Source organism: Pygocentrus nattereri, chromosome 27 (genome assembly GCF_015220715.1).
Source record: "Pygocentrus nattereri isolate fPygNat1 chromosome 27, fPygNat1.pri, whole genome shotgun sequence".
In the NCBI taxonomy this organism is placed as follows: Eukaryota; Metazoa; Chordata; class Actinopteri; order Characiformes; family Serrasalmidae; genus Pygocentrus; species Pygocentrus nattereri.
Genome location: NC_051237.1, coordinates 7,685,766 through 7,709,857, shown reverse-complemented (window position 1 = coordinate 7,709,857; position 24,092 = coordinate 7,685,766). Strand labels below are relative to the sequence as shown.

The 24,092-nt window shown below is 42.2% G+C and overlaps 1 protein-coding gene across 25 annotated transcripts in view; it reads right to left on the bottom strand.

Annotated features, from left to right (window-relative positions):
• Window positions 1-24,092, bottom strand: part of macf1a (microtubule actin crosslinking factor 1a) — a 173,607-nt gene that overhangs the window by 78,358 nt on the left and 71,157 nt on the right. For 11 of the 25 annotated variants that reach the window (XM_037535217.1, XM_017694360.2, XM_017694405.2 and 8 more), the window contains exons 1-18: window positions 18,422-19,462; window positions 14,145-14,311; window positions 13,678-13,790; window positions 13,415-13,521; window positions 13,081-13,200; window positions 10,648-10,743; window positions 9,951-10,078; window positions 9,716-9,809; window positions 9,429-9,583; window positions 8,762-9,053; window positions 7,212-7,340; window positions 7,045-7,122; window positions 5,539-5,700; window positions 4,483-4,587; window positions 4,139-4,234; window positions 3,904-4,029; window positions 2,116-2,268; window positions 773-784 (exon numbers count right to left, since the gene is read on the bottom strand). In XM_037535217.1, coding sequence (XP_037391114.1) covers window positions 773-784; window positions 2,116-2,268; window positions 3,904-4,029; window positions 4,139-4,234; window positions 4,483-4,587; window positions 5,539-5,700; window positions 7,045-7,122; window positions 7,212-7,340; window positions 8,762-9,053; window positions 9,429-9,583; window positions 9,716-9,809; window positions 9,951-10,078; window positions 10,648-10,743; window positions 13,081-13,200; window positions 13,415-13,521; window positions 13,678-13,790; window positions 14,145-14,311; window positions 18,422-19,462 — 3,174 coding nt within the window. Of the gene's footprint in view, window positions 1-772; window positions 785-2,115; window positions 2,269-3,903; window positions 4,030-4,138; window positions 4,235-4,482; window positions 4,588-5,538; window positions 5,701-7,044; window positions 7,123-7,211; window positions 7,341-8,761; window positions 9,054-9,428; window positions 9,584-9,715; window positions 9,810-9,950; window positions 10,079-10,647; window positions 10,744-13,080; window positions 13,201-13,414; window positions 13,522-13,677; window positions 13,791-14,144; window positions 14,312-18,421; window positions 21,267-23,546; window positions 23,640-23,881; window positions 23,960-24,092 lie in introns of those variants that run through there. The other 14 variants (XM_017694516.2, XM_017694533.2, XM_037535228.1 and 11 more) reach the window with 5 other exon arrangements.

Here is a 24,092-nt window from a genome sequence, read left to right as displayed (position 1 = left end):
AAAGTCGCATGTTAACTCTTAAAAATAAATTGGGGATTTTTTTTTAGCAATAAATCAGAAGGGGAGGTGTGTGTATGAAGAGTCTGGTGCCCCACCCACCCTGTCACCCTGCCCCCTGCACACAGAGCAGACTACTGTTCTACAGTATGATGTGAGGTAGCAGAAATCATTGCTGCTGGCTCAGAGAGCAACATTGCTTTGTGACTAATATGTGCACCATACACAAATGTCTGAAATAGTGCAATGCCACAAAAATGAACTCACTCCCACTTTGTAGTTAGTGTCCCACAACCTGCATGCTAAAAAAAAATGGTCACTAACTAGACTGTAATTTTTATATATATATATATATATATATATATATATATATATATATATATATATATATATATATATATATATATAATAAACAATTAATAATATAATTATTTCTAAATGTCAAATGCTAAAGAAGGCCTGTTTCATCTATAAAATAAATGAATAAATAGAAAACAAATAAACCAAAAACATAACAAAACAAAATAAACAAAAAAACAAAACAAACAAAACTTTTTTTCTCAGCGGCCCAAATTTTGATGCAGCCTTAGTTACAACTTCTATTTACATGAATAAAATTAACACTAAAAGGATAAAGACTCTTTATGCTACTGTGTGAGCACGAGTAGGATGCTGGAGGCAAAGTGGGAATATTGCACCATCAAATTTTAAATGAGTGTGCAAAGCCAGGTCAAAGAGCAGAGGGCAGAGGTAAAAGAGTGATTAGCAGCAGTACCTGAGAGTTGGCCTTGCCAGCCCCGCAGACACACAAGAGGAAGGGAAGAGGAGGAGGGGAGGAGAGCGAGAGAGAGAGAGAGAGAATGGGTAAAAAAGGAGGGGGGGAGTAGGGATAAAGAGAAAGGGAGGTGGGAGGAAGGGGGGAGGGGAGAGAGAGATTATTTTTGGGCATTGTTAAAACCCTGCCTTACTGTGAAAAATGCGATTATGCGTCAAAAAAAAAAAAAAAAAACCCAGATAAACAGGCCTACGGCTGGCGCATGTCTGAATATTCATGATCGAGCAGAATAAAAATGAATGGGAATGACACCATCTCAGTTCACGCATGACTTAATGTACTGGTCTATGCACATATGGGTGCTGGCCCAGTGTGGAGTGAGGTATTAGCAGTGCGTTCATCACTGCTGCAATTCAGAAAGTAATCACTGCACCTCCACCGGCCTGTGCCGCTCTGCTCCTGCCTCAGTAAGCACACACTCTCAAGTGCAGCAGCAGTGAAAAGGCACTTCTGCCACCACGGAGCCACAGCAGCCCGGCTGTACTCTGCCCATGTGCTGCACATTCGCAGGCAGTGATGTTTAATGCAAGAACCTTTCAAAGCTCACATCACATCACAGTACACCTGACAGCAACATGAAGCACTTTCACATTTTCCACCTGCTGGGAAATAAGCAGAAAATGGAGATCTTTCCATGTGCTATGGTTGCATTTTTGTGCACTATAGAAGAGAGTGACGCAACTGTGACAAGATGGCAGCAATCTTCAGGACTCATTCTCATGAGGAAAATCAATGTTGTGCCTGTGATTCCTAGACCTGAAGATGTAGCCTCATCATCATCATCATCATCATCATCTACACTCTTTCAAGAGCCTGTATCTTTTTTGGGACTAGGGAATAGATTAGGGAGTGAATGGCACATTTTGAAACTAAGTGTTCACATATTACAACCATAAAATAAGAATTCTAGTTTCACTGATATGGGCCCTTTAAAGTTGTGAGAGGCATCACATTTGTCATCAAGAAATTTGGATAGACAAGTCAAAAGTCACAGTTCATTTTAATACTCAATCCCTGGGTTTGGCAATGACAGCCACAATGTGAGAAAGCCTTGGAGAAAGCCAACACCATCTGTTAGACTGCATATAGATTCACTTCATTATTTCCTTGAGAAGGACAGACAATGTGAGGCAAGAGTATGGTGTGAGCAGGGTGGGATGGGAACACTCAAGAGAGTGCACAATGGCAGCCCTTAAAAAAAACAGGGTTGAATACAGAGCATGACAGGTAAACTGAGGCAAGGGAGGAAGGAGTTTGTGGGAGTGCACTGTTGTGTGTCATACCTCTATTTGTCTGTAGTCACAAATGGCACGAATGGGCGTGGTGGTACCTAGAATGCAGTCAGCGCTACGTGGGCGGAGCTGGACTACTGTCTTTGCCCGCCCTACCAGGCTGGCCACTGAACTACGGTACTCAATCAGCTGCTCCTTCTCCTCCTGTCAGACAATTGGAGGAAAGTATGTATGTTGACCGATCTGCATGGATCATCGCTCAAATAAAAAAAAAAATCAGAAATTATTTTGGTTTCAGTGATCTCTACAACATATTACCTAGCCCCAAAAGTTCATTCTTTGTCTATTCCTAATATGTTGATACTTAAATCAAGCTTACTTGAATTAAAATAAATTTGTAAAAGGAATATATAAGCTAAACGTAATGTAATAATAATATACTATTGGAATATAATCATCATGTTCCAGATTAATGACTGTCTCCTTAATCCAGGATAAATCACTTCTGAGCATTTCCTGTAGTAACAAAGGACTTTATAAGACTTTAGATCTGCATCGGGCATGAGTAAAAATTATGAGCAAAATTGCAACTTCTGGCTGGTTTATTAGGGATTCAAGAAAGTATTGGCTCACGAAAACAAAGACAAACTAAGTAAGCGCTAATAGCATTAGGCTCCAAAATATCGCAAGCGACTTTAAGGGTTCTTGGGCATTAGTGTGCGGTTGGCAGTTAAAAGAAGATCAAACGGTCAGGCGCTGCTTTTAACTCAACAGAGATGGAAAATTACAACTACACAGTCTTGTGGACAATAAGAAATGGGACTCTTTTAGGCCGTCTGTCAGAAGCAGTAAATTTGTGTTACATTCCGAGCAGCAAATTAAAGACAGCTGCATAGAAGCAGCTGTCGAAAGCTTATTGAATCTCTTCCACCAGTGAGAACTGTGCTCTGAAATACACTATATTGCCAAAAGTATTCACTCAAGCATCCAAATCACTGAATTTAGATGTTCCAATCACTTCCATGGCCACAAGTGTATAAACCAAGCACCTAGGCATGCAGACTGGTTCTACAAACATTTGTGAAAGAATGGGTCACTCTCAGGAGCTCAGTAAATTCCAGTGAGGTACTGTGATAGGATGCCACAAGTCGAGTCGTGAAATTTCTTCACTACTAAATATTCCACAGTCAACTGTCAGTGGCATCATAAAGTGGAAGCGATTGGGAACGATAGCAACTTGGCCACGTAAAATGACAGAGCAGGTTCAGCGGATGCTGAGGTGCATAGAGGTTGCCAACTTTCTGCAGTCAATCGTTACAGACCTCCAAACTTCATGTGGCGAGTGTAAAGTTTGGTGGAGGGGGGATTATGGTGTGGGGTTGTTTTTCAGGAGTTGGACTTGGCCCCTTAGTTCCAGTGAAAGGAATTCTTCAGCAGACCAAGAGATTTTGGACAATTTCAGGCTCACAATTTTGTGGGAACAGTTTGGGAATGGCCCCTTCATGTTCCAACATGACTGCACACCAGTGCACAAAGCAAGGTCCATAAAGGCGTTTTCCACGACTATCTACGAGATGTGGGAGTCATTATCCTTTTTAACTGAATATTAAGTGCATGAACATTGCCTTATAGCAGTTCTTCAGTGCCAGCTGTATCTCTTTTCCTGATGGTCATAGAGGAAATGCTTACTGCTCACGCTCGCTCGGTGGCAGACCTCTCTCACAGTGCCATCTGCTGTGTGCTAGCCAGGCCATGAGCACCAACCAAGCTCAACAAACCCATCTATGTGGGGGTGTGTACATGCATGCATAACCACAGAGTCAGAGAAAATGATCTTACCATAGAGTCTTGCAGCAGGTCCTCCAGTTTGCCTAGTCTGCTGTTTTTGTCACACGTATACTGCCTTTTAATGGTGTCTTGAAGCTGCCGCAGGTATGTCTCACACTCTCGTGCATCACTCATGAACTACAAACAGAGAATATAACAACAACAGGGTGTTACAGGGTTTCATCCAAATAGTTGCATGGACCAAAAAACATGAATTAAAAAAAAAAAAAAAATCCAGACTCAGTACCAGAAAGTAGGCAGTGTTGTCCTTGAGGTGCTGCTCCACACAAATACAAAGTTGTCTGACCCACTGCCACTGTGTCTGCAAAGCAGCACTGTAGGCCTGTGGTGGTTACAGATTATAATGATTGGCATCAATTGACATTTTCTTCAAATATTTGATTAGGTTACAATGATGACGAAGAAAGTTACAGGAAAGATGTCTAAACATATTCAGATTTATTCTTGCATTTAACATTCCATTACCACATGGTTGAAACAATCATATGAAATTAACTGTGATAATAACTATAATATCTATGCTGGGAAAAAAACTTTTTTGGCAGGCATGCATGACGATTGAGATCCCACCTCTACGGTTTGTTTGGCTGGGTGGTTATCCTGACACAGCTGATCGGCTGTTTCCTGCAAGGACCGCATCACTTTCTGTTTTTCCTCCAACTCAGACCTCATTTCCTGAGACAGAACGTCAAACATTAAAGCACCCATGTCTTTTCTTTGTCATGTGATCTTTGAGGGCAAAGAAACATTCCAAACATTGCTGTATCTGTCCATGAGACAGTAATAAGACAGGTGCACTAAAAGCAGCTTGATTTAGGTATTTCAGTGAAGAGAAACAAATGGACAAGTTCATCTAAGCAGATGAACAGACATATTAAAACGCGCCTCAAACTATTTAAGATCTTTCAAGATTTCATTTGACTCTCAGTGTGTTATTCAAGCTGGATTTGACGAAACTTTGTTGGCACTGTGAGGTAGAGGAGATTACTTTTATTCATATGCTCTTGTCCTGCCCAAAGATTCAGTATTTCTGAAGAGCATGCATGATCATATTTCAAAAGGAGTTAAACAGTAGATAAGTAGTTTATCCTAGTCCATGTGTTCTTCGGGATCCATGCCCTTTATATGAATAAACCATATTCTCTTTGGATTTAGACTGGTATTATGTTGGGTCAACAAATCATTATAAGAGGCTGGAAAACCTCTTAGGAGTGGCCCTTGTTCCTTAATTACTGGGCAATGTTGCAAAATAACTATGGGAGTATATGAACATCAAAGGAAAATCAAGAAGACTTTGTATATTTTTGTGATGCATTTGTGTATCTGTAAATATGTTGGTTTGCATTATTTTGCTAAAGGAAATAAGTGTCATAAATGAAGGTGCATTACAATAGCAGCAGTACAAACTACTATTATTTCATTAAAGGACACACTGGCTGATTTCAGGATGGAGAAAACGAGAGCACTTGATGCTATTATACAAACAATATTGCTCTCAGTCTTTCCATAACTTAACATGTAAAAACACAAAGGAGTGAGACAGAACATGAGGATTAGTTATATATTGGACAGGGATACACTGTTCTACAGAGTTCTCGTCTTCTTTGTGCTTTATGTGTCACTCACAGTGTACTGCTCTCTCTTAGCAGTCATGTTGGTGGTGTTCTCACTCCAGTCGAAGGCTAGCTCTTCCTCTTCCTTTTCATTCAGCCAGATGAGCTCCTCAGTGCAGTGAGACACAAAGGCTCGTAGGCTCTCCAGGCAACGCAGTCGCCATGACGAATGCTCCTGTGGCAACGTAAACCATTCACAAACAGTGACTCAAATGACCACAGCATATAAAGCACACACACAAACCACAAAAAGGCCTAGCTTCCTCCCTCATCCAACCCTTCAAATACTTGAGTCACTCCCTGAGCTAACACTGACCTGTGAACTCAGTGAGCTTAAATAAGGACATGACGGATTTGTGTGTATCTGTGTGTCAAAGACAGGTGCTATGCATTCTCCTATCAATGTCATATGCAGGCTCTTTGTATCCTGCCCTTTGTCACTGTGCAAATTCAGTCATGTGCTGATTAAGGATGGTTCAAAATCTTTGAATATTTTAACAGTCAAAAAAGCATTAAAAACTACATAGTACATTAGGATTTTTGTAAGGTTCTTTGTAACATTATCATATTGAAGAACCATAAGAAACTAATGCAGAACCTGCATCTTGGTCAGAGTTTTGATCAGTTTGTCTGTTCGTGGTTGTTTGTCCTGAAAGTGCCTTAGTACAAAAATGACTAGAGGGAGCAAGTGGCATGCGCCCATCCCTCGGGCCCTGATGACAACTGCGAGAGCTGGCAGAAAGGCAGTTCTCCTCTCCCCGCAGTCACCGTCCTCGCAGGGCTTCATCTTCACTCTGGGTATGAGCCCCGCCTTCCTGTCCACCACTCTTGTGGTTGTAATCAGGGCCCAGGGGACAGACACAATCCATGGAGTGTTACACTGAACACTCTCGCCACCAGTGAAGATGATCTTAATATTAAGATGTTCTTAGAAAACCAAAAACCAAGTTCCGCTTAGTCCAAAGATATATGCACAGACAGACAACAGCAGCCAGCTAAATGCTACTGCACACCAGACAAGAAGCTTTGCAATGTGCTGTCAGAGGGTCTAAGCACGTCTATAGCACATAGAAAGGGTTGCAGAGAAATGCTAATAAACAAGAAGCTCGACATCATTTTACTTGCATAGATGAAATTGGAAGCAACATTCAACATAATATAGGCAATTTATCGTTTGATATCAGCTAATTAACTCTTCATAAACTTTGTTTTTCGAGCTAAAAAAGTATGAGGTGAATTAAGTTACATTGTGAAAAGGCTAGTAACGTTAGGTGAGGTGAAATCAGACATTTAGTATTTGGTTGTTTATCTTAAAGACTTAATAGGGAGATGCTAAGTGTTGTCCATTCAATGCAGATTTTCTAGTGTACAATCATAATTGAAAAAGAATTTTTCAAACAATGCCTTATAAATTCAAGTATCAAATTTGACTGAACTGCTCACCCTTATCTTAATGAAGGGATAATAAACACTGCAGTAACACAAACTCTCAGCAGCTTTACTGAAGAAAAACACTCACAAGCAGTTTGCAGTATTGGTTCTCCAGCTTGGCCAAGGTTTCAGAATAACTGCTTCGGAAGTTGGGAGAGACCCTTGGCTAGAGTGAGAAAGTAGAAAACTTGGTCTGTACTCTGTATATGCAGGGTTATATGAGATGTATTATTGTGCATGGAGAGCTGGCAATACCTCATAACTGCGGGCCTCTTTCAGGCTGTGGAGCAACTCCTCAACTGTAGTGTGGATGGTATGGTGATCCTGCAAGTGCTGTTCTACAGAAGGCAGGTCTGAGCCCCACTCAGCCCTCTCCAGCAGTTCCTATCAAGCAAAAGTTCACACATACAGTTCATTACCACACTGAATAATTTAGCAACCTTATCAGTCTCAAATGGAGCTGCTTACTTGGTTTCTGGCACTGGATGACATGCTTTTATCTACAATGCGGTTTCTAAAAATGCTGGGACACTAAGCAAAATGTAAACAGTGTAATGATGTGCAAATCATTTAAACCCTATACCTTATTGAAAATAGTACAAAGACAACACACCAAAGGTTTAAAATGAGAATTTTTATCGTTTTTTTTTTTTTTTTTTAAATATATGCCCATTTGAATTTGATGCGGACAATACTTCAGGGTCTTCTATGCTGTATTTTTCATCTCACAATGCGCCAACCTGTGGTCTGGACTGCAGGCAGGCCAGTTTACCACCTGGACCCAGAGCCATGCTGTCGTAATACATGCAGAATGTGGTTTGACAGAATCTTGCTAAAATAAGCAAGGCCCTCCTTGAAAAATATGTTGTCTGGATGTCAGCATATGTTGCGCCAAAACCTCTATATATTAAGCAATAATGGTGCCTTCACAGATGTGCAAGTCACCCATGCCATCATGGATCTTAGCTTGTGAACTGCATGCTAATAACAAGCCAAATGGTCCCTCTCTTCTTTAGCCCTGAGGATGCAGGATGATTTTTAAGAAGAATTTCAAGTTTTCATTCAGACCACAGGACACTTTTCTATTTTAGTCCATAATAAATGAACTTGGGCACAAAGAAAAGCCAGTGTTTCTGGACTCTATTTATACATGGTTGCTTCTTTGTATGATAGAGTTTTAACTTTCATTTGTGAATACAGTGACTGTTCACAGACAATGTTTTTTTGGAAATGTTCCTGAGCCCATGCAATGATTTCACTGCAGAATCATGCCTGTTTTTAAATGTAGTGCCACCTGAGGACCTGAATATCACAGCTCTCCAATACTGATCTTTGGCCTTGTCCCTTGCATACAGGGATTTCTCTGGATTCTCTGACTCTTAATATTATTATGTATAGTAAATGGTTAAATCGCTGCTATTTTACATTGAAAAATATAATTCATGAATTGTTGCACTATTTGCCCCTGCACCTAAAGTGGTGAACCCCTCTCCCCATCTATGCTTCTGAAAGACTCAACCTCTCTGGGATGCTCTTTTTATACTCAGTCATGTTATTGACCTGTTACCAATTAACCCAATTAGCTGTGAGATGTTCCACCTTGTGTATTTTTAGCACCACACAACTTTTCTTTTGTACAGTTCACTGTTCCAACTTTTTCAAATTTCGTTTATGCCATCAACTTTCAAACATGGCTTGACAGACTGACTACATTAGGGGTAAAGGAAAAGTTGTGTATATGTGACTTTTTGTTGAACTTCTCCTTTCATAATATTTTTATCTCCACATCTCTTAATCATACAGACCTGCGTCTCCTCCACCCATCCCAGAAGCTCGTAGATAAACCGTAAACTTCCTTCATCCTCTGATGACGATATGGCTACCAGGTCTGAACGGGACATTGGCTGTCTCATCAGAGTTGCCACTGCACCAATAGCCCCCAGCAGTGTCTGGGCTCCAAGTGTTGGCAGGCTGCCTGCAGAGCCCCTCTGAGCCGTCTGCTCTCCCAGCAGCCCCCCGGACGAGAAGTGGCCTTTCCTGTACACACTGGAGCACTGCAGCCGCAGGGAGACTAACTCCTCCTGCAGACGTGTCACTCTGTGGAGTGGAGTCAGTGAAACACAACATACACTCAAACATGCAAAATGATTTTTACACTCAACACACTTTTAAAACCACTAATATCGAGCTCTCATGTCAGCTTTCCTAATAATAATAATTATTAATAATAATAATAATAATAATACTACAATTATTTTCAAAGTTTCATATTTCTCGACACCAAAAATAAACAATTGTAAATTCTTACCTGCCAAACAAATTCTGATTGTAAGATTCTGATTTACGCCTAAGTCTATGCTCATCTCAAGCAAAAATGATCAATATCCTGCTTTCCTTCTCTACTCTTCATACTGTCCTACTTTCCTAGCAGTAATACAATAAAGCAGAAATAACCCTCTCCCTCTCTCCCACCTGAAGGCCAGCTGCTCTACTTGGTAGTATTTCTCGTCTCGGAGGACCTGCAGGTCCAGGTGCAGTTGGCGGACGAGAGCCTCACAGTCCTGCAAGTACGCACCCAGCTCCTGCTCGCACTGTGCAGGCTCACCACTCTCTAGGTGTGACGTGTCCTGCAGCCATACATATATACCACATGCACAGACTTTTGAGTCACTACAAGCCATCTCTCACAGATTAGGGCAAAAGTGGGTATAAGCTGATTTAGCATATTCAGGAGTTCTGCCTCGGTATGGGCTACTCACCACCTGCAGTGTGTTCTTGGCCAGCGTAAGCTTCTCTTCACAGTCCACAGCCATATTCTGAAACTTATTAGCCTTCTGCAGGAGCAACTCCAGCCTGAAAGTCAAAGACAGGAACAATGTTATACACAACTCTTAGAAGAAGGAAAAATGTGGCTTTATTACCCTCTCATAGATCCTCCTGTGCCCATTGAAAGCTCTACATCTCTGGATGTATATTGTGATCTCTTTCCCTCACCTCTCCACAGCAGGTCGCAGTGCTTTCTCTCTTTCTAACATCTCCAGGATCAGTTTACCCCACTCCTCCTCTAGGTCATTAGGGTGCAGACCCTGGGGTAGCTTAATTCGGCCAAACTCTATCCATACCTGAAAGGAACAAAAGTCCATGGTAGTTGCTTCACGGATGCTTACCTTGTCTTTGACTGACAATCATCTAAATATCTAGTGAAGACAATGTAACTTTTCCTTAATCGTAAATCTTACACTTAATAAACTCTTAAACCAAACCACATTTCTAATGGACAGGACTCTAATCCCAAACCTAATACTAACACTGTTGAAAGTTTCACCAGATAGTTTGTTGTTAATTTGACCATAAATGCAGATAGATTGTAGATGAGCTACACAGAACTATTAACAAAGTTTAAACCATATATAGTTCTGTGTTGAAATATATTTGTTTTTTTCCCCTTTTATGTATTCATTGCTTGTGGTTCCTCCTCCTGCATGCTTTTCACAAGAGCATGCACCACTATGATGTCTGTTATTATGGGAACCTTGTTCCTGCAGTGCTCCACTGGGCCTCATGACGAACAATGTGACCTGCATTCAGCAGTAGAATCAAGGTCAACCTCCAGCTTCTCAGTTCCTTCCCTATGTTTTCATTCTTACTCTCTCCACCTTTTAATGCCACTCTGTCATTCTCGCCATCTCACCTCCAGCAACTTGTAAAGGTGTTTGATGTGGCCTTTCTCCAACTCCTTAGCAGGAATCTCTGTTTCTTTGAAGTGGATATACTCATTATAAAGTGCCTAGAAATAGAAAAGGACATTAATTAACAATGATGACCATCAATCTCCACCTTCAATGGGTCATATTACACACACGCACACATGCACACAAAGCTGAGTGTTGCAAAATGAACAACAAATTATTAAATAAAGCAATAAGGCTTGAACGCTGTGCATTACATTTTGATCTTGGAAACACAAGGACTTGAATGGCTTGGTTTTGTGAAATGGTGTCAAAATTGAATATGATGCAATATGATAAAACGTTCAATATTAATAACACCTACTCTGTTGGAGTCCTAACCACTGAAGAACAGGGAGAAAAGGGGCTCATGAAGTTTACAGAACAAGAAATGCACTACAATTTGTAATTATAGAACTACAAAGTGCACCTATATGATAAGCGGAGCTGATAAAATGGACAATGAGTGTAGACACAAGGTGGTGATTTTTATGTTATGGATGATTGGGAGTGTGCTACATTATTTTGGCTCCTTTCATCCTGTTCTTCACTGGTCAGAATCCCTGCAGAGCAGGTATTACTTGGGTGGTGGATCATTTTCAGCACTGCAGTGACACTGATGTGCTGATGGTGTGTTATTGTTTGTTGCACTGATATGAGTGGATCAGACACAGCAGTGCTGCTGGAGTTTTTAAAGACCACAGTGTCAATACTGGACTTAAAATGACTGAGAAGGACTAGAGCATGACTGATACAAACTGCAGTGAAAGGTGAGCTACTTTTCTCTGGCTTTACATCTACAAGGTGGACTAACAAGGCATGAGTATCTAACAGAGTGAACAAGGAGTGGACACAGTATGTAAAAATTCCAGCAGTACTGCTGTGTCTGATCCTCTTGTACTACCATGACACCATGTCAGTACCACTGCAGTGCTAAATATGATCAACCACCCAAATAATCCCTGCTCTGTGGTGGTCCTAACCATTGAAGAATAGGGTAAAGGGGGCTAACAAAGTACAGACTACAGTTTGTAATTGTAACACTGTAGAGTGCACCTGTATGGTATGAAGAACTGATAAAATGGACATAGAAACAAAGAGGTGCCTTTAATGTTACAGCTGATCAGTGTATAGTACTGTCCAAAGATTTCAGGCACAAGAGAAAGCTAGATTTAAAAGCTGTTTAACTTATCAGTGCTTATCAGTAATTCATTAAACTAAATCAGGTGTACTGGTGATGAATTTGAACATATCAATGCGATGGTTTGGGGCATTGAGGATAATTCTGAAACCAAATCATTGTTCAAATCAACTCGCATCTCAACTATCTTTTTTGAAGACAAAGACATACTTGCTATGTTTTACTGAATTTATGTTTATTTTTGTCCATCCATCCATCCATCCACCCTCAACCGGGTCCGGGTCGCGGGGGCAGCAGCCTAAGCAAAGAGGCCTCCACCTCCTCCAGCTCTTCCGGAGGGATACAGAGACATTCCCAAGACAGTCGAGAGATATAATCCCTCCAACGTGTCCTGGGTCTTCCCCGGAGTCGCCTCCCCATCGGACATGTCTGGAACACCTCCCTAGGGAGGCGTCCAGAGGCCATGCTCGCCAGATGCCCAAACCACCTCAACTGGCTTCTCTCAATGTGGAGGAGCAGCGGCTCTACTCCGAGCCTGTCCCGATTTCGCTGATTTTCTCACCCCATCTCTAAGGGAGAGCCCGGCAACCCTGCGGAGAAAGCTCATTTCGGCCGCTTGTATCCGCAATCTCGTTCTTTTGGTCACTACCCAAAGCTCGTGACCATAGGTGAGAGTCGGAACGTAGATTGACCTGTAATTTGACAGCTTCGCCTTCTGGCTCAGCTCTCTCCTTACCATGACGGACCGGTATAGGGTCCACATTACTGCAGACGCCGCAACAATCTGCCTGTCAACTTGGGGCAAGAATTCACTCCCGACCTGGACAGAGCATTACACCCTTTTCGGGCTCAACCCGAAATAGTTACATGGGACCACTCTCCCATGGACCCACCACCTGTGGGAAAGGTGCTTATGGGGGTCCAGTGCAATGTGGATTGGGTGGCGGCCGAAGGCGGGGGCCTTGGCGTTCCGATCCTCGGCTACTGAAACTGGCTCTCGGAGCATATTTATTTCTATTTAATCTAATGTTATACAGATTTTTTTACAAGCAACTTCTACAAGCTGATATATGGTTTTAGTCAGTTGTTGAGGTGCTTAAAACCTTTGCACAGTACTGTACATGCTGCATGCACATGCATACATGTACAATTTTCATTCTTTCATCCTTTTTCATCTGGCACATTCTTTCCTTACTTTTCTGAGCCCAGCCTAATGTTAATATTTTCATCTTAGCTATCCTTGCTGTGTGTTTACCTTGAGCTCCACAGGATTCTGAGGGAAGCCCTTGTTGGCCATGAGGGCCGTGTGCTGCCTCGTCCACTGAAGCAAAGAGGAGAAACGAGACTGGTACTCTGCCCACTGCTGGTCAACCTCCTGAGAACAAGAAACATACCAAACGAGTGAAGGGGAGTGCAAGTTGTTGAGGTGTACCAATAATTAAATAAGTAAATTAAAAACAAAACAAAAATTGCAGAAGCACTGGGGACAGTGAGCCGTTTGTAGCACACATAACTCTGGATAATAGCAGCAGCAAGTGTAGAGGAACCATTTATCTTTGCAGCCCTGTGTGGAGGACAGATGAACTTACATGTGGTTTGATGCCCTCTCCTCCCTCTGGAATCTTGGGAAAGGCATCATAAATTGAGGACACGTAGGTGATGACCGATTTCTCATCTGGTGATGGCACGTCCACATCTAGTGGGGGAGGGAGAGAGCACAAAAAGAATGAGGCCAAGAAACGGAGAGAGAAAAATGTGCAGGAAAGCAAATAAACATTAAATCAGAGATGTGTGACTGAGGACGATGGCAGACAGCATAAAAAGAAACCAGACAAACTGAACTCATCATTACCTTCTGCGTCCAGAAGTCGTGTTACCCCAAGTGATTCCGCAATCTCAAAGGCTTGCTCCAGATTTTCCCGGTTAGTCTGGTGTGCCACCACCTCCATGTCAATAAGATCTGGCCTGAATGATACAATGAATGATGCAATGAGAATAGCAGTGTCAACATGAGTGGATTTGTATTTGCACAGGACTGTAGCTCCTCTTGTGCAATCTACCATCTTGCATGGTGCTGTAACCAAATTCAGCATTCCTAGCTGTGAACTCAAATATCAAATGTTTCCGTTTAATATTTTGGAGTTCTCTCATTACTTCCCAAGACTTGCACTAAAGAAAACTAAACCCACTAAAGCTCTGTGCACTCAGCAAAGCTATGCAAATGCAAAAAAATGACAACTACAACTGCAATTATTTTTTTGTGCCATCCGTGAGTGTGTAGTCAGTCACAGAAGAATGACCCCTTGTCCTTATGTGTACCTATATCTGTGCAGCAGGGCATTGAACATGCGGCCATCGCTCCAGCTGGAAGAGAAGTTGACACAGCGCAGACCGTGGTAGCCCTCAGTGGCCTGCTGTGTCCACAACAGTAGCTTCTCCTTAGCAGTCAGGTCCCCAGACTCTCCACTCACATAAATCTCAGAGATCTGATGAAGAGAAAGAGAAAGATTGACCTTTCAATCAAACAGTAGGCCTAAAAGTGTAAACTAACAATGCAGACGACACAAACAACGACAACTGATGTACAATCTCTGAGAGAGAATAAGTGAAGGGGGAGCCCACATACTGGCTTTCAGAGTTCATTAAGTGTGGGGGAAAAAAGTGAGATTAAGTGTGGGGGGAAAAAAAATGCAATAGTTTCATGAGCATAAAACTATGACTGAATAGATTATGGTTCTAGTTGTGGTATAATCTTTGATTGTTATATTGCTATGCAATTATGTTACCAGGCTCTTAAGACAATGAGCTTCAGTAACTGAACTGTAGTACATGAGGACTATAGGCTATAATTTTCAACACTCAGCTGCATGTCCATCAAAGTATCTTTCTTGGTATCAAAATTAGCTTCCAATTAAAACTTTTGAAAGCATATATTGAAAGTCTTTGACCCCAGTGGTAGTTAAAATATCTTGCATGTTGCTCTGAACTTTTACTAAAATAACTATGCAAGTTGTGACAGATGTACATATATTGAGAAATGGTCTGCAGGGTCTTGCACACACCTCTCCCTCTGTGGTGTGCTAGCTGCCAGGGTTTATCAGGATAGGGGTTTTTAGTAGTTCTTTCAGCAAGCAAGGTGTTTGTTTTTTCACTTTCATTAATCATTGCCATCCAGTGTGTCTGTCACAGTGTTAAGCACCAATTGCATTTTCTCATTAGTCTCAATATAAACTGTCCATTTCATTAATGAGACATTTTCTATAAAATGCTTAATCATTTTTCTTTCTCTCCAAAATGTCCTCCCTTTCCAAATTGTCACTTCAGTTTGCTATTCACTGTCTCTTGTGCCCATTTTTCAGTTTTTACAACACTCTCTGTAAGGCCACACTTATTCAAGCCCTTTTCTGCTCTTTTTTTTCTTCATTCTGACAAAAGGAGGCAGTATGCAATATCAGCCAGTGCATGGCTCTCGTCATTTGTATTCCTCTGTCATCCCTCTCACACCCTCTCCTCTTGTGCCCCTAGAGCTAGCACAGTGCAGACCAAAACTAGGAGAACAGCAGATAGTTATCGACTGCAGAGAATCAGAGCAAGAGAGAGGGAGAGGGAGTGAAAGAGAGAGATAGAAAGGGATGTGGAAACAAAATACAGACTCCAGACAGCAAAGCCAACAAGATTAACATGGTCAAATTTGGTGGTACACAGAAACAGTACATCAGCCACTCTGGTTTGAGCCTCTTACAGTAAAGATGATTAAAAGGTGAGGTCAACCTGCATTGATTGCAAAGGCACTTTAGCCTGGCTTCTCACTGTACCAAAGCACATCACATAGTCACAATGTTGCATTAAAAAAGGATGACTGTCTACATAGACATTAAACATTCATTTACACAGTCACTACCATTGCTAAACTTCTTTCACCTGTATCTGAATACTGTCTCTTCTGATCTGAAACTAGTTTGTCAGCCAAAAAGATCAAAAGTAAATCCATGCCAAAAAGAGGTACTTATCACAGGCAGATCCTAAGCTCACTATTCTAGGAGAAACCTACAACCCTAGAGAAATGAGGCTGCTCTATATAGCAAAGCACAGTTCATGTTTCATAGATTCTATGGGTTTCTTACACAAACAGCTAACTACTAATACATAAGACAATCGCAGAAAAGTTTCCTTAGAATTGATTTAAACTTAGAAACTCAGCATACTAACTATATCTGTATCTCCAAGGCTGAAGCTTTACATCAGCATCAAGTCAGAGTTACGCTGAACTGCTCTCAACACCCAACAACAGATTGCATCACGCAGTTCACGGTGTTTCAGGCACACACAGGAATGGCACATGTAGCTGAGGTAAAGGGAGATAGCATATGTATCTTTGGGGAACAAAGAAGACTACTGTTCTATGAAAACTCAAGAGGAAAAATCAACACACATACAAGTGACAAAATATATATACATAGACACCAAAACTGGAACAGAAAAAAAAAACAGCCGTGCTAAAAATAAAATAAAAAAAGAAAGCTATAAAGACACAGAGCGAGGCAAAAATGAAGATGACCTGCTCCCCCCGAGACTGTCTGCTTGCAGTCGGCCTGATTAAAGTGCATATCAAATCCATCTTAAACGCAGACATGCAGGCAGACGTGAGGATGGGAGCCAGCACACAGTGTACCCCTTACACAGCAGCACAGCACACAGGCGCACAATCATAGACGCGAGCATCACAGCATCCTTAAACCAAGCCACAACATGGAATTGTAGTGCATGCTTCTGTGTGTATTTATGCTGGTGTGTGAACATTAGGGTGATAAAGACAAAATGTCATATTGCCATTAAATGCCTTGCAATATAGAACTTTTAACGTGACCGACCTTGATTGCTTTCACCGAAACAATTTATGTTGGTTAGATTATGACAATGTGGAACATATCACTCATGTGGAACATCCAAGACTGATCAGGATGCTCATAGCACAGAATACGAAATAACTTGCGTCGAGTGGACACTACATGAATTTTGAGTCTGAGAATTGCTGTTCTGCTTGCAGTATACTCCATATCACTGTCGAAGCAGTGATATGTACACTACACAACTGATCACAGATGAGGCTCTCATACTACTTGAGCTTTCAGCTAGAGAGATCTATGACAAACAGTGCCTGATGATGAAATCCCACTGTGTCATGCAAACAAACTCGAGATGTGCCTATGGCCCAGGACAAACCAAGCCACCGTTGACCATTGGTAAGCATCGGCGGCTCTTGCAGTCAGTGTGATGTGTATGGTACTGCTGGCTCTAGTTGGTCCTCGTCAGCCTTTTTTGTGTCTGACTGAGTATGATAAATCTGTGTGGGCAGACAACCATAACAGAACGAACAAGGAGAGAAACAAAAACATTTTAAAAAAAAAGCAACACAAGAAAAACAAATAACATGATTATTGTGTTCCAAACTAGCAAAAAAGTAATACTGTTATGAATTAACGTGGATGTATGAGAGCTCTATTCATGCTCTGATAAGCCACTAAAATAAAAATAAAGCATTAAATTCAAAATCATTTAATGGACTTTCTTTGTCCCCTCAAGGGACAAGAAGTGAAAGTGAGCTGGCAAAAGGCGAACACTTGGATGCGGTTGGTACATCGGCTTGGTGTAAATGGATTGGGAGAAACTTGTGGTTTCTACACTAATCTGCGCAGAAAAAAGTAAAAAAATCCATTTCTATTCATTTGCAAGCTAGGATTTGTGCTTTTTCCATAGCCCACAGCCTCTGTTCCCTGTTTGTTCTGGTTGCTCTTTCTCAAAAGCTAATATAAGGCTTTTACATAATGTTTAACAGTATATGGTGCAGCCCTACTGAATGTATGTAAATGATTCCAATCACAGAGTTTTACCAAAAAAGAGCCAGTCCAGCAGGTGAATTACCAAAAAATGGACAACACAACTCATTCTTTCTATTCTGGTACACACACTGTTAAGAAGAGATCATCTAACGAACAGCAGGCTGCTTGCACGCTGCCTGTAACAAGGCCATGAAATCTCTCTTGCTCCATCCAATAACCATTACCAGTGATCACTGCAGGCAGAAGATAAAGAATGGAGAATAGGCCACATGCACTCAAATAACTGCAACACTGCATTGCTGTAGAACCAAGTGAAACCCCGCTATGTATAGCAGCTGAGAATGTACCGGAACACATTAACAGCACTCAGATTTGTGGCAACACCAGAGTATCAAGACTGACAAGGAAGAGTGGGTGTAGTGAGGGTAGAGAAATAATAATGAACAGAGGGAAAGGAAGAAAGAGAAAGAGAAAGAGAGAGAGAGAGAGCGCTGTGCTGCTCTGTGCACTGCTGATTAGGCACATGGGACATGGTCAGGAAGGAGCTGGAGATGTTTGCTTCATGCACAGCTGATATGCTTAAAAAACAAAACCATTTAGTACTGTGGCTCAGTACACAAATATAACAGAAAAACACAATTGTGAACACACATAGCATGTCGCTCAGATACAAAAGAATTTTTTTTTTTTTTTTTTTTTTTTTTTTAAATGTTCCATATTCAAACAATTTGATTGCAACACTTGAGAGTCTCTGACCTGGGATAATGGTTGTGACTCTTTTTCTGGTGGAGAGATTGGACTTTCTAGCACTGAGGAGTTCAGCACATCAGAGGAGCTTCCCCAGTCCATGGGAACAGTGCCCCCTGTCTCTGGGGAGGTGAGAGGCACATCACTGGCATAACCTGAGGAGTGGGGGTCCTGCAGAGGCCCAGAAGCTTCTCCTCCCTGAGCAGGGCTGTCTAACAGGAACTCTTTCACTGCTGGATCAACAGAGATTGCTGGTTTGGTGACACCTATCCCAAGAGGTGATTGTCTCTCTCCTTCGTGTACTTGTACTTTCTGAATGCCACCAAAAATGGGAGATGTGGCAAGTGGCTCAGGATGCACCTCCAATGCTCTGTCATGCCACACAGGTGACCCATAATCTTTTGGGTAGACAGTACGGACCACACAGAGTCTGCCACCTGCTTCCCGTATGTGAACCACACCCTTTCGCTCCATCTCCATGGGGTCATCAACCAAGAGTTCATTCTGTCCAACTTCATCCTCCCCTTCTGCCTCAAGTTCCTCCTTTTTGAAACTTAAAAGACAAGGTCTCTCTACAATTCCCTGAACTTTCTCTCGTACACGACAGACTCTGCCTCCTCCTGGTGTGGAATGGGCAGCCTCTGCCTGTGGCTCTTCATGAACCTGCTCTCTCAATGCATGGTGAAATGCCCCCAACCATGCTGGACTAGGATCAGGAGAAAGGATAGCCATCCTGCTTCCACGCAGAGTACCTGTGCTGCCCAATATAGGGGCTGCACCAGGAACTAGGACCACCTGGGTGGGAGTTTCACTAACTGTTTGACTACTTGGTTTGGCTGAAGGATCATCTGTGGTACTTGCTCTGGCCTCCTCTTTAAGTCTAACCTTTCTAACCACCTCCTCCTTCTCAGCCTCCGACTCAAGATCTTTCCGTGCCATTTTTGCTTTGCGCTTTCTTCTGAAATGCAGTTTCTTCTTGGGTGACAGGGGAGGGATGCCACCCGGTCCCACTTCCCTAGGCTGCTTTACACAACCAAGGGAGCTCCCCATTTCCAACAGAGGACACAAATAGGTGAAATTATCTAAAAGAAGTTAGAATGATAGCAGTCAGCAAAGAAGAACTGACAAAGAAACTTTTGTTTCACATCTGGTGCCTTTTTAGCCTGTGGTCATGTTTGCAACCTGGCTGAGCTCTCATTACCCCCACAGAGTGAATCAAATTTCCAATATTAGTTGTTGTCGTACTGCAACAGCAGCAGCCATCAAAGATTTCTCTGCAGCACACACCTGCTCCTGTTTTTCCTGTTGCTCCCTCTGTACGCACAGGCGATGCTGTGGTCAGCCCTTCACTCACTTGCCAACGTCACTGTGAGGTCCTACAAAGCTTCAAGGACACCCACACTGAATATAGGCTGCTCTCCTTATGAAATATTCACGTTACCAGCAAGCATGCCTTTTTATCTTCCACCGTCAATGCAGACAAGTTGCACAGCCAATTTATAAGGAAATCAAACCAAATTGATTCCTTTTAGGATGGCCCACAGGCTGCATGTTGAAGAGCAGAGACTTTGGCACAAGACTGCTGTCTCACACTCCCCCAACCTCCTGCTGATATTCCTCAGTCAGAGCATGGACAGGGCTGCAGTGCAGACATACATACACACACGGTCATACACACATACACATAGTTGGTAAGTCTGAGTTAGGACACATCACTGCAAGCTTGACAAAAAAATAGGAGTTTGTGGTCAACAGCTCCCCAATGCTTTTAAGTAAACACAAACCGGAACAAATGTTACGTCATGTCCAGTGTGATTCTGCTAGAATGCATTATTGATAGCTCCACTTTGTGTGCTGTTACAATAACAGTAGTTGTAACTGTAGTAGTGGCGGTTGTAGTAGCTCTGATAGTACTCCAACACGGGGCTGGAACTAGAAAAGCATGGCAGGTCTCAAAATCAGCTGTTGGTAGGCAAAAAAGCTGAGTCAGCAAATCCCCCAAAAGCTCATCAGCAATTCAATCACGGCCAATCATGGCACAGCATCTCCTTAAATCCCATGGTCCCTTGTGTGTGGATTGCAGGGTTAGATCAGTCTCCAGACATTAAAAAGCAGCAAGAGGAGGAGGGAGCACAGGGCGTCTCGCCTCTGCTGCCACGGCAACTGATATCAAATGCATTGAGAGAAGACCGTCAATCTTGCATGCGTCGATAAAGAGGCCAGAGAGCATGATGAGTCAAGACCCTAAAAACCGACCCATGCATAAACACATAAGTCCACTATTCCCCTGTGGCTTATCCCATTATTGGACCAAAGGTATCTGTGGATTTTAGTTTTGGGCTCCAGTCTTTGTCTCTCGATTGAAGATGTTCTTCTCCACAGGCGATCAGGGTGCCGCTCCCTGGTGCTGCTGGCTTCTCTGGCTAAGGAATCTAATTAGAGCAGTAGTAGGGTGGTGCTGGCTGCCTGAACTCAATGTGTGTGAGACTAGGGAGTTTATCCACTGCCTAGAGCTTCGTGGCAGCTGCAGAGAGGAGCAACCGTTCCAGTCCAAGAGAAAGCAGAGCTCCATCGCTCAAGCATCGCAGGGCTCATCCGATTGATCCAGTATGTGCGTATGTATGTCTGCGAGTGTTAGAGAGGCAGAGAAAGAGTGTTTCTGCCTGTGGGCTGGGCGATCCTTCAGATCCTGAGAATGTGTGCCTGTATGTGGTGAAGGCTCCAGAGGCCTGCGTCAGAGAGAAGCCGGGGGCTCCAGTAGCAGCAGCCAGGCCATTTCTTCGCTGTGTCGCTGGGCAACCCGTCTGCTCTCTATCCCTCGTTGGCACACACCGGCAGCAAAAAGCTTTATCTTCAGTCTGCTGCAGCCTCACACAACACACTGCTGCTGCTGTCGATCCCTCCCTCCTCCCTTCTCTCTCTCTCTCTCTCCTCCTATCTGCTTCCTCGTCACTCCCTCCCTCTCCCTCTCCCTTGCTCACTTGTTCTCTCTGCTGCCTGAAAGCCTGAATCTTTGCATGCACACACACAAAAACCGAAGAACCTTAAGACCAGTTGGCTGTTTAAAAAAAAAAAAAAAAAAAGAAATCAATTCTAAATTGTTTGCTGCATCTCTGCCAAAAAGCTTTTTGCCTCACACTCTGTACCACTTACACACTTTCTTAAACAAAACAGAGAAACCCCTATCTTGTAATATAGCATGGATGGAAATGAAGGGACAGAAGGGTTGAAAAGCAGGACCTTATTGGGGAGGGGGAAAAAGCAGACGCTGCAGAATAGAAAGGGAAGGAGTGAAAACTAGGCTATTTACTACATCACTTCACTGTACACATACAGCAGAAATGTGGCATCATATCTTCATGCAATAGTGTGGCACATTAGCGCAACACAGAAATTCGCCATAACACAGAAATGCAGCCTGTTCCAGGACACACACACTCACACTGTGTAAATTGTTTATTAATTAATAGGCACGGTATCACCTATAACTGTGGTGCAAATTAGCAGCCTGAGCAGTAATTCATTAACTTGCCCCCTTCAGCAACATTCATGCCCCTTGAATAGTACTGCTGGACAGAGAGGCTCCTTGCATTAAGTTTGTACTCTGTATGATCAGAAAAAAAAAAGATGATTTGTTTGTGCTGTTTGCATTATAAACATTAGGGATTCATGATGATCATACCAGAATCATATGGTATCTGCATAAAAAAATCCACTAGCATCAGGCAGATTTTTAGATTTGAACAATATTTAAAATATTTTAAGTATTGATTGTATTTAAGTGTAGGTAGATGTATTCCCAATTTCTACATTTTATAAATGTTTATGTATTGGTATCAACAAATATGTCTAAATAAAAATAGTAAATATCAAAATTTGCCTCTAATTTGGTTATTATATACCTGTCTTCATTTTCAGAAACAGGGAGTACCAACTTATGAGTAAATGTGACCACTGCCTTAACCTTTCAATAATGGAAAAGAGGAGTTCCTAAGCATTCAGCCCTGCTAGGAGCAGCCTGATGACTCTCTCTTTACATGATTACCACAACTGGTTTCTTCTTGAACCCACACAATTGGAGTAGATCTTACAAAACACCAGCTCCTCTGAGCTTAAAACAGTCTACAATGAAATACTTTCTGCAATCCTCCATCATTCAGACACTAACAACAACCAATTACTCCTGTCACAACAAGGGGAGCAATGAGATGTCTTGAGGCTAAGCTCTAGAGGTTAATGGCTCTACACAGGATCCAAATTTAAGATGAGGTCATGACAAAGACTTCCCGAAGACAATTCAGAGTGGCTGCAGTTAATCTAAATTGCACCACTAGTTTCCAGGGGAACTGTCCCAAATTGAGTGAAAGGCACAGGTTGGATAGCCTCATGTGTGAGATGCCTCCAGGCTTCAAGTGGGAAAAGGAGGACTGGTCCTGGGAATTAATCAGTGGTTCCAAATAATACAGTTTCAAGTCTGATGACATGATTGCATCTTATAATCTAAACTAAAGGTGTCAACATACGTGTCTTATGTTGGGTTTAGGCTTTAAACTGATGAATAGTGTGAAATTAGTTTAAGTCTCAATCTTAATGCATATCACACAGTGGCTCAGAACTGATAGGAAGATTACAGACAAAAAGCCAAAAAGAGTTCTACTTTTCAATAGCCAGGCTTTTCCTTCACACATACATCACCCCAGATGCCTATCACATTGCTGTCCAATCCCTCAGAACATCTCAGAGTAACAGCTCTGACCAGCATTTTCATTCTTACACACACTTCTTGTTCCACTTGGCAATCATGCCCTAAGGTTTTCCTCACACTCGCACCAATTCCACTCATCCCCTCCACATTTTCTGCTGAATCATGCTGATTGAAGTGCCTGCAGAGTCATCCAAAGCAGAATCTCCTTGGCAACCAGCTCCCTATGTCACCTTGTGACATCAGCCCTCTTTTAATCTCAACAGTGCCCTCTACTGGATAGTGCTCTACTAGACAGTCCTAGAACAAGGGGTGTTGATAACCATTACATGATATGCACACAATCTAACATGCAAAATAGCTGCATTTCACAGCAAGAGTCAGCAAGCAGTCAGCAGTTCTGGCTCTAGAGTAGGGAAAGATTGTACTTACCTGGAAATGGAGTATGATGGTCCAGATCAGGCCTAGAGTTAGTTTTGGGTTTCCATCTGTGATGTCATCATTTCGTATATTTACTAATTTGACCTTCAAAGAAAGGCAAAACAGTTATTTTACCCATGAAGTGAATCAAGTTTTTATAAATATGTTTTGCTTTTTTAATATTGTGTTTCAATGAGGTTGAAGTTCCATTTTTTGGTCTAACAAAACTAGCTCTGTCTTCTTCCTTGCCAGCTCAAAGAGCATGAACTTGGGAGAGAGGAAAAGATGCAGAGACACATAAATCTAAAGGAAGCCAGGAAATCAGTTTGTGTGCCTTTGTCCCACACCTGTCTCTGTTTGAGGAAGTCCAAGGCAATCTGCACATTTTGAAGTCGATGGAATCGCATCCGACCCTTTTCTCTGGGCTGGAAGAGAGAAAGAGAGAGAGAAAAAAAAAAATGAGTGCATTAATTGTTCATAGCTTACAGTAAATCAGTGGGAGAGAACAGAGGGGTGTCATTTGCAAGCCAAAAGCAGTGAAAGCGAACACAGAGAAAT